Below are 10757 nucleotides of genomic sequence, written 5' to 3' on the forward strand. Positions count from 1 at the left end.
TGGATCTGAATTGTGAAATGACTTCTTTTATAAATTGATTTCATTTCCTCTATTTCAAAGATTTGTAGAGCCCATTTCAGTTGTATATTGAGTTGCATTGCACACCCTTGACCCCTCACTCCCAACCCTGATGTTAGTTTATGATTGGGTCGGAGTCGAGTGAGTGGTAGTCTTAATTATGCTCCTTTTAGTAGAGTATTGGGAGGGTGCATTATGGCATTCATGCATGGTTTGGCAGTATCTGCAGGACACCTATAGTCGATAGGGTTGAACATCGGCCTTTGTGCACATAGTAGCCTTCTGGGTGGGCGGAGCCCAGTCCCTTCCTAGGGGGGACACGGCCCTAGGCGTAGGATTGGCCAGTCCTACGACTTATATTCTGCTTGCCGCCGGGCATAGTAAGACCCCGCGAGGTGCAGTATGGCTTTCCGCAGATGTAGAATTCCCGTGAGGTGCCGTTTAGTATATAGATGTGAGATGGATTTCTGTTCTGGATACTGGCTTGCATTTATATTATCAGTATGGTGTCTTATTCTGCATATGCATGTGATAGTGGGGAGTTGTTGCTGGTTCGCCTGGGGCGTAAAACCCACCTCCCGATAGCTATCTAGCATTTATATTATTGGTATGGTGTCTTATCCTGCATATACATGTGACAGTAGGGAGTTATTGCTGGTTCGCCTAGGGCGTAAAACCCACCTCCCAATAGCTGTCTTGTTGATGATTCAGCATATTGACACCTGATTTGTATGTTCCAGCATTATGATCTGTTGAGCATATTCATGAGTAGTATATATGTTTACTCGATTATTCCATATATGCTTCAGATGAGTTGATTGTGATTGTGGTGATATTGATGATTTACTCCATATTCTTTATGTTGAGTTCATATTCATCTTGTTATTGATCTTGAGATTTCACCTCGAGCCATGATTATATCTTGTCTCATGTGCATAGTACTCTCCACTCCACTCACTGAGTATTTATATACTCACTCCCCAGTTTGGTGTTTTTGATTGCAGGGCAGGTATTGTATAGAGAAGAGCAGGGTAAGAGATTGCCTGCTAGCTGTGCCGCTCCATAGTATAGTATAGTATAATGTAGATAGAGGTTTATACCTTTTGGTGTATTATAAACCTTCTATTGTATATAGTGCATAGTTACAGTCATAGATCCTGTTGTGGATATGGGTTTGACCATAGATGGATTGGGAAGCAGGTATATATATATGTGTGCAGATCAGTTGTGTACCTGTGATAATGTATTGCTATATATTGTCCAGGTTTATTATGTGACAAATTATGTGATTGCTGCTCTGACAGGTAGTGTGTTGTATGTATTGAGATAATCCTGATATGTCACTATAGGAAAAGTGATCATTTTGTGCATGTATCATGCCAAATTTTTCAAGATCTATTGATAATTGATAGGTAGTAGGGTTCTACGCGGTGGCTGGTGGCCTTATGCCTACCCGCACCCTAAGACCGTCGCGGCGGCCCGCCGGGAACGGGGCGGGGGTCGTGACAAGAAATGGTATCAGAGCAAAAGTTAAGAAGAGTCCTGTCAGAGCAATAGGGTGAGTCAGGATTAAGTATAGGATTATACTATGGAGCATAGGGTTTTTCTATATGTTATTTTATGAGTCATATACGATTCTGTAAAATATATTTGGGGATGAGACTTAAGAGTTCTTTTTGGCTCTACTTGAGACAAAATTGTATATCATTCAGTTTACAATCAAGATTTATATTTTGACAGAAAGTCAATTAATAAATTCGGAGGATATGGATCAGAGTTGTGTAGCGAAAGTATAGTGGATCGAATCAATTTAAATTGGTCAAAAATATTAACTGTGATGGGAGACTAGATTTTTCAATAATGAAGATTTGTGTTAATAAGAGAAGGTGAATATTGTAGATTCTCAGATTAATTATGATATGACTATGTGATCTCTTTGATGGTTTTTGCTATTTTACTATGTTAAGAGATAATTTATGTAAACTCATCATAAATTCTTGACTGCTAGGTAGCCGTAAGCAACATGGAGGATGAAAGAGAAATAAGGGCACCTTCTCCGGACCCTGATAGCCAATCAATTTCACAAACTACTCCACACTCCATAGCAACCCAGGCAGATTTAGCAGGAGTGTACCAGTTAATAGCACAACTGCTTGAGCAACAGCAGCAGATGCAGTTAGCTGCCCAACCTGTACAGCCGATAGAATCCTATTACGAGAGGTTCCGTAGGCTGAATCCACCGATGTTTAATGGTGGGTCCGATCCCATGATAGCTGAGGCCTGGATCCGGGAACTGGAGAAGATGTATGAGTTACTTCAATTTCCCGAGGAGGTAAAAGTCAAACTAGCTATCTCCATGCTAAGGGGGAGTGCTGACTCTTGGTGGACTGCTATGGAGACAGCATATGAGGTCAACGGAACAGCCTGGGGAGATTTTAAGAGAATATTTTATGCTAAGTACTTTTCGGACTCAGTTAGGCAAATGAAGCAGAATGAGTTTTTAACGCTGACTCAGTCCGAGCATATGACTGTTTCGGATTACGTCAATAGGTTCGATGAGCTGGGTCGATTCTGCCCCCAGTTCATGAAGGATGATATGAGTAGAGCCAACCGGTTCGAACAAGGGCTTAGACATGAGATCAGACCCCGGACATCTTCACAGTTAATTACCAGCTATATGGATATTTTGGACAGAGCCTTGAGAGTAGAGGCTGAATTGAAAAGATCTGATAGAGAAAGGGCTGACCTGATGAGATCCAGATCAGATAGAAGTCAGAGTGGCAGGCCATGGGATCTCGGGGGCACTCCAATTCAAGAGAAGCCCAGGGTCCGCAATTACTCTAGCAGATCCCATAGTGGAATCATCAATATCACCATAGCAGATCCCAGAGCCCGCACTTACTCTAGCAGATCCCATAGTGGGCCCTATATGAGGAGAGCGAGGGCATGTTATAGTTGTGGGCGGACTGGACACCTGGCACGTGATTGCCCATACAAGAGGAGGAATGAGCTCAGACCTCCTGTACCTGGTGACCAGAGGCCAAGAAGTAATGCTCGAGTTTTACACTGACCTACCAAGATGCTAGTGCCAATGACCGGGTGGTAACAGGTATATTACCAGTCAGCTTGATTGATCCCTCTATTTTGTTCGATTCTGGCACTATGCATTCCTTTATTTCAGTTAGTTTATCTAGATAACTACACTGCATACTTGAGGAACTAGAAGAATCACTGTGTGTTCCTACACCCCTATAGAAAACAGTAATTGTTGACATTAGTGCAAGAATTGCATAATTCAAATAGGGGTAGGAGAGTTAGTGACAAATCTTATATAACTTGATATGCAAGATTTTGACATCATTTTGGGAATAGCTTGGAGGTCTCAGTACCACACTCATATTGACTGCTACAGTAAAAGAGTGATATTCTAGATACCTGAAGAACCAGGGTTCTTCTTTCAAAGCGATGCACCCGTGTAATGTAATTCATCATAACATTAATTTCTGCCTTGAAAGCTAGGAAGGCATTAGAAAAAGAGTATAAGACTTATTTAGTCTGTGTAATGGATACCTGAAAGGAGACCAAATTAGAGGATATTCCAGTAATGAATGAACACCCTGATGTTTTTTCAGAAGATCTTCCTGGTTTGCCACCAGAGAGAGAGATTGAATTTGCAATTGATTTGATTCCCAATACCATACCAATCTTCAAAAACCCCCTATAGAATGGCTCCAACTGAAATAAAAGAATTAAAGGGAAAGTTGCAAAAAATCGCTTGATAAAGGCTTCATTCGACTTAGTGTGTCATCTTAGGGAACTCTAGTATTGTTTGTAAAGAAGGAAGATGGAAGTTTGAGGTTATGCATTGGTTATCAAGGATTGGACAAGGTAACAATACAGAACAAATATCTTCGGCCCTGTATTAATGAATCTTGTAAGGTGTATACTGATCATAAGAGTTTAAAATACCTTCTTACCTAGAAGCTACTCAATATGAGACAGGAAAGATGATTGGAATTGATAAAAATCATGCCTTGTCTATACACTACTCTCCGGAAAAAGCTAATGTTGAGGTAGATACACCGAGTTGAAAAACTTCTGGTAGTATTGCTGCTCTACTCACATCCGAGAAAAGCTAATGTTGTGGTAGATGCACTGATCAGAAAAGGTGTTAGTGATACAAGAAAGGTTGAGGACAGTGTTTAGTAGGCAGAAGAGCTACGCAGATGTCAGAAGGAGAGATGTGCAGTTTGGCACGGGAAATCATGTGTTCCTAAAGATCTCTCCTATAAAAGGAATAATGAGGTTTGGAAAGAGAGGCAAGCTTAGTCCTAGATACATTGGCCCCTTTGAGATATTAGACAAGGTTGGCACTGTATCTTACAGATTAGCACTGCCTCCAAACCTCAGTCATGTGCATTCAGTATTTCATGTATCTATGCTCCGGAAATATGTGCCAAATCCATCCCATGTGCTGTCAGTGCAGGAAGTTACAGTAGAGAGAGACCTTTCTTATGAAGAGCTTCCTGTAGCTATCCTTGATACTCAGATCAAGAAGCTAAGAAATAAGGAAATATGTATGGTAAAGGTCCAATGGCACCGGCACAATATTGAAGAATGCACTTTGGAGTCGGAGCAAAGTATGAAGAGCAAATACCCTCACCTCTTTGAGTAATCAGATAATTTACCCTTTTAAATTCGAGGACGAATTTTATATAAGGGGGGAGGATGTAATAACCCCAATTTTTTTTTATATATATATAAAAAAGGGATAGAATAGTCCTTTAAAATTGATATAAGGGGTAAAATTGGAAGGAATCAAAAGTTAATGGCATAATAGTAGATGCGTTGAAGTGTTAGGGGCAAAATGGGAAGGAATCAAAAGATAATGGTATAATTGCAGATATATCGAAGTGGCAAGGGCAAAATGGAAATTTAATAATATTAAACAAAGGGTGAATAGTGCTTTGATGTGATTTAAAGGGGGGCTTACTGTGGCTTTTGGAATGAAACCAAGAGAAGAAAGGGAGGGGTTCTCAGGCGACAGAGAGGAAGAAAAAAGAAGAAGAGGAGAGGAAAGGAAGAAAGGAAGAGGAAGAAGAAGAAGAAAAAGAAAGAGAAAGGAATCTCGGTTGCACTTCCAGCTAAAGGAAAAAACATAGATCTCCTTCCCCTCTACGCAAGGACCTCGATTTTCAAAAAGAAAAAGGTAAATATCCATTCCTATCTAGTCTTTTGATGACATTAGGCTATACAAAGGGTGAATATAGTCTAGAGGGGGTCGGATAAGGGTTGTAGAGGCGGTTAAAAGAAGAAGAATCGGATTTTGACAAATTTTTCCGGCACTACGGAAAAACTATGTCGAAGTCCCAACTTCGGCGAATTATTTAGGGGGTCAAACGACCTCCGATAGAAATGCATGTTATCTTTTAGAATACTCTATGAGTGTAGAATGTTAGGTAAAAATTTCATCAAATTTGGAGTCCTGAAAGTGGATCAAACCCGGGATGAAGTAACCGGCTGTCGGTCCGGATTACTGTTCATCCGGGTGGAAAATAGGGGATTTCATGCTATAATAGGGTATTAAGCCTAGATCAAGCTAAAAGGGACCTTGTACTCGTGCAAGGGAGTCTCTAATACACATAAATGATGAGTTAATTAATAGAAAAAGAAAAAGAGAAAGAAAAGAAAAGATTTAGGGAATGGGGGAGTTGAATCAATTAAAGTTTTCTATATTATAATTGGCACGTAGATTATAGCCCTTGATACAAAACTAAATGTATTGTAAATGCATGTCACAGTTGGGCAAGAAGCTAGGGAACAAGAGGAAGAAGTCCCCTGCTGCCTACTGTAAAATTCTAGAGGCGTATCGAGGCCGTGCCGGATTGGCAGGTGAGTGGAAGTTTGTACTTTGCACCATGAGCACATTCCTTATTCATTTTCATGAATGTTGCCAAGTGTGACTTGATTACACCTGAGCTTATTGATTAATTGTTGTAGTAGATTCCTCTATAATCTTGATTCTCTATGCTTGATTATTCTGTACATGCATTTGAGGGAACATTGAGAGGAATTACAAGGGGTTGATGAGTAATCAAATTGATTCCGAATTGTGAAATGATTTCTTTTGTAAATTGATTTCATTTCCTCTATTTCAAAGACTTATGAGTGGTAGCCTTGATTATACTCTTTTATGAGTAGTTAAATTGGATCTGAATTGTGAAATGATTTCTTTTGTAAATTGATTTCATTTTCTCCATTTCAAAGACTTGTGAGTGGTAGCCTTGATTATACTCTTTTATGAGTAGTTAAATTGGATCTGAATTGTGAAATGATTTCTTTTGTAAATTGATTTCATTTCCTATATTTCAAAGACTTGTAAGTGGTAGCCTTGATTATACTCCTTTATGAGTAGTTAAATTGGATCTGAATTGTGAAATGACTTCTTTTGTAAATTGATTTCATTTTCTCTATTTCAAAGATTTGTAGAGCCCATTTCAGTGGTATATTGAGTTGCATTGCACACCCTTGACCCCTCACTCCCAACCCTGATGTTAGTTTATGATTGGGTCGGAGTCGAGTGAGTGGTAGTCTTAATTATGCTCCTTTTAGTAGAGTATTGGGAGGGTGCATTATGGCATTCATGCATGGCTTGGCAGTATCTGCAAGACACCTATAGTCGATGGGGTTGAACATCGGCCTTTGTGCACATAGTAGCCTTCTGGGTGGGCGGAGCCCAGTCCCTTCCTAGGGGGGACACGGCCCTAGGCGTAGGATTGGCCAGTCCTACGACTTATATTCTGCTTGCCGCCGGGCATAGTAAGACCCCGCGAGGTGCAGTATGGCTTTCCGCGGATGTAGAATTCCCGCGAGGTGCCGTTTAATATATAGATGTGAGATGGATTTCTGTTCTGGATACTGGCTTGCATTTATATTATCAGTATGGTGTCTTATTCTGCATATGCATGTGATAGTGGAGAGTTGTTGCTGGTTCGCCTGGGGCGTAAAACCCACCTCCCGATAGCTATCTAGCATTTATATTATTGGTATGGTGTCTTATCCTGCATATGCATGTGACAGTAGGGAGTTGTTGTTGGTTCGCCTAGGGCGTAAAACCCACCTCCCAATAGCTGTCTTGTTGACGATTCAGCATATTGACACCTGATTTGTATGTTCCAGCATTATGATCTGTTGAGCATATTCATGAGTAGTATATATGTTTACTCGATTATTCCATATATGCTTCAGATGAGTTGATTGTGATTGTGGTGATATTGATGATTTACTCCATATTCTTTATGTTGAGTTCATGTTCATCTTGTTATTGATCTTGAGATTTCACCTCGAGCCATGATTATATCTTGTCTCATGTGCATAGTACTCTCTACTCGACTCACTGAGTATTTATATACTCACTCCCCAGTTTGGTGTTTTTGATTGCAGGGCAGGTATTGTATAGAGAAGAGCAGTGTTAGAGATTGCCTGCTAGCTGTGCCGCTCCATAGTATAGTATAGTATAATGTAGATAGAGGTTTATACCTTTTGGTGTATTATAAACCTTCTATTGTATATAGTGCATAGTTACAGTCATAGATCCTGTTGTGGATATGGGTTTGACCATAGATGGATTGGGAAGCAGGTATATATATATGTATGCAGATCAGTTGTGTGCCTGTGATAATGTATTGCTATATATTGTCCAGGTTTATTATGTGACAGATTATGTGATTGCTGCTCTGACAGGTAGTGTGTTGTATGTATTGAGATAATCCTGACATGTCACTATAGGAAAAGTGATCATTTTGTGCATGTATCATGCCAAATTTTTCAAGATCTATTGATAATTGATAGGTAGTAGGGTTCTACGCGGTGGCTGGTGGCCTTATGCCTACCCGCACCCTAGGACCGTCGCGGCGGCCCGCCGGGAACGGGGCGGGGGTCGTGACAAGAAATGGTATCAGAGCAAAGGTTAAGAAGAGTCCTGTCAGAGCAATAGGGTGAGTCAGGATTAAGTATAGGATTATACTATGGAGCATAGGGTTTTTCTATATGTTATTTTATGAGTCATATACGATTCTGTATATATATTTGGGGATGAGACTTAAGAGTTCTTTTTGGCTCTACTTGAGACAAAATTGTATATCATTCAGTTTACAATCAAGATTTATATTTTGACAGAAAGTCAATTAATAAATTCGGAGGATATGGATCAGAGTTGTGTAGCGAAAGTATAGTGGATCGAATCAATTTAAATTGGTCAAAAATATTAACTGTGATGGGAGACTAGATTTTTCAATAATGAAGATTTGTGTTAATAAGAGAAGGTGAATATTGTAGATTCTCAGATTAATTATGATATGACTATGTGATCTCTTTGATGGTTTTTGCTATTTTACTATGTTAAGAGATAATTTATGTAAACTCATCATAAATTCTTGACTGCTAGGTAGCCGTAAGCAACATGGAGGATGAAAGAGAAATAAGGGCACCTTCTCCGGACACTAATAGCCAATCAATTTCACAAACTACTCCACACTCCATAGCAACCCAGGCAGATTTAGCAGGAGTGTACCAGTTAATAGCACAACTGCTTGAGCAATAGCAGCAGATGCAGTTAGCTGCCCAACCTGTACAGCCGATAGAATCCTATTACGAGAGGTTCCGTAGGCTGAATCCACCGATGTTTAATGGTGGGTCCGATCCCATGATAGCTGAGGCCTGGATCCGGGAAGTGGAGAAGATGTATGAGTTACTTCAATTTCCCGAGGAGGTAAAAGTCAAACTAGCTATCTCCATGCTAAGGGGGAGTGCTGACTCTTGGTGGACTGCTATGGAGACAGCATATGAGGTCAACGGAACAGCCTGGGGAGATTTTAAGAGAATATTTTATGCTAAGTACTTTTCGGACTCAGTTAGGCAAATGAAGCAGAATGAGTTTTTATCGCTGACTCAGTCCGAGCATATGACTGTTTCGGATTACGTCAATAGGTTCGATGAGCTGGGTCGATTCTGCCCCCAGTTCATGGAGGATGATATGAGTAGAGCCAACCGGTTCGAACAAGGGCTTAGACATGAGATCAGACCCCGGACATCTTCACAGTTAATTACCAGCTATATGGATATTTTGGACAGAGCCTTGAGAGTAGAGGCTGAATTGAAAAGATCTGATAGAGAAAGGGCTGACCTGATGAGATCCAGATCAGATAGAAGTCAGAGTGGCAGGCCATGGGATCTCAGGGGCACTCCAATTCAAGAGAAGCCCAGGGTCCGCAATTACTCTAGCAGATCCCATAGTGGAATCATCAATATCACCATAGCAGATCCCAGAGCCCGCACTTACTCTAGCAGATCCCATAGTGGGCCCTATATGAGGAGAGCGAGGGCATGTTATAGTTGTGGGCGGACTGGACACCTGGCACGTGATTGCCCATACAAGAGGAGGAATGAGCTCAGACCTCCTGTACCTGGTGACCAGAGGCCAAGAAGTAATGCTCGAGTTTTACACTGACCTACCAATATGCTAGTGCCAATGACCGGGTGGTAACAGGTATATTACCAGTCAGCTTGATTGATCCCTCTATTTTGTTCGATTCTGGCACTATGCATTCCTTTATTTCAGTTAGTTTATCTAGATAACTACACTGCATACTTGAGGAACTAGAAGAATCACTGTGTGTTCCTACACCCCTATAGAAAACAGTAATTGTTGACATTAGTGCAAGAATTGCATAATTCAAATAGGGGTAGGAGAGTTAGTGACAAATCTTATATAACTTGATATGCAAGATTTTGACATCATTTTGGAAATAGCTTGGAGGTCTCAGTACCACACTCATATTGACTGCTACAGTAAAAGAGTGATATTCTAGATACCTGAAGAACCAGGGTTCTTCTTTCAAAGCGATGCACCCGTGTAATGTAATTCATCATAACATTAATTTCTGCCTTGAAAGCTAGGAAGGCATTAGAAAAGGAGTATAAGACTTATTTAGTCTGTGTAATGGATACCTGAAAGGAGACCAAATTAGAGGATATTCCAGTAATGAATGAACACCCTGATGTTTTTTCAGAAGATCTTCCTGGTTTGCCACCAGAGAGAGAGATTGAATTTGCAATTGATTTTGTTATGGGGGAATTGAGCCGCCATGCCCCACGTGATCGGCACGCGTATCCAGGAAAGCTACAGCTGCCCTATGATCCAGCACTCCGACCCCGAGTCGGACCTCCTCGGCTCCGCAGCCCGACCCCGGGTCGGCTGCCCTATGATCCAGCACTCCGACCCCGAGTCGGACCTCCTCGGCTCCGCAGCCCGACCCCGGGTCGGCTGCCCTATGATCCAGCATTCCGACCCCGAATCGGAGATCTTTTGATAACGACAGGCTATTCTCCAGAGGCACGCCGCGGCCTCCTGCTCCACTACTCCCTGCAACGGCTGTACCCGATGCTGCCCACGATCTCCTGTATCGACCGTACAAAGCGGAGCTCCACTACGCCCTGCCATGACCGTACCCGGCGCTGCTCCACGACGCCCCGTAACGGCCATGTCAGTGGCCATTCTATCGTGCCCCACGACGACAAACCCCCCTGAGAGACCTCCCAGCCAGGCATATATGCGGCTGGGGGGAGAAGGGGGGGGTAAGCAATACCTCCCAGAGCACTCTCTCCCACTTGTGATTATCATCTCTCCTCCTCCAATCTCCTCTGACTTGACCGTCGGAGGGCCATCACCACCCTGGTGG

At 41.7% G+C, this 10757-nt stretch overlaps 1 protein-coding gene and 1 long non-coding RNA gene across 2 annotated transcripts; one reads left to right on the forward strand and one right to left on the reverse strand.

The window, feature by feature from the left end:
* Positions 1-473: 473 nt before the first annotated feature.
* LOC149768741 (uncharacterized) lies at positions 474-1586 on the reverse strand. The gene is made up of 2 exons (XR_016396471.1): positions 700-1586; positions 474-593 (listed from the first exon to the last, which is right to left on the reverse strand). It is a non-coding gene; the product is annotated as an uncharacterized LOC149768741 (long non-coding RNA).
* A 7040-nt stretch (positions 1587-8626) lies between these two features.
* On the forward strand, positions 8627-9526 carry LOC149768742 (uncharacterized). Its single transcript, XM_089926604.1, has one exon. It carries the CDS (start codon positions 8627-8629, stop codon positions 9524-9526), a length of 900 nt encoding a protein of 299 aa, XP_089782730.1.
* The last annotated feature ends 1231 nt before the right edge of the window (positions 9527-10757 follow it).

This window comes from Phoenix dactylifera, chromosome 1 (assembly GCF_051530095.1).
Source record: "Phoenix dactylifera cultivar Ajwa chromosome 1, Ajwa_hap1_PhDact_Kaust_v1.1, whole genome shotgun sequence".
NCBI classification, from domain to species: Eukaryota; Viridiplantae; Streptophyta; class Magnoliopsida; order Arecales; family Arecaceae; genus Phoenix; species Phoenix dactylifera.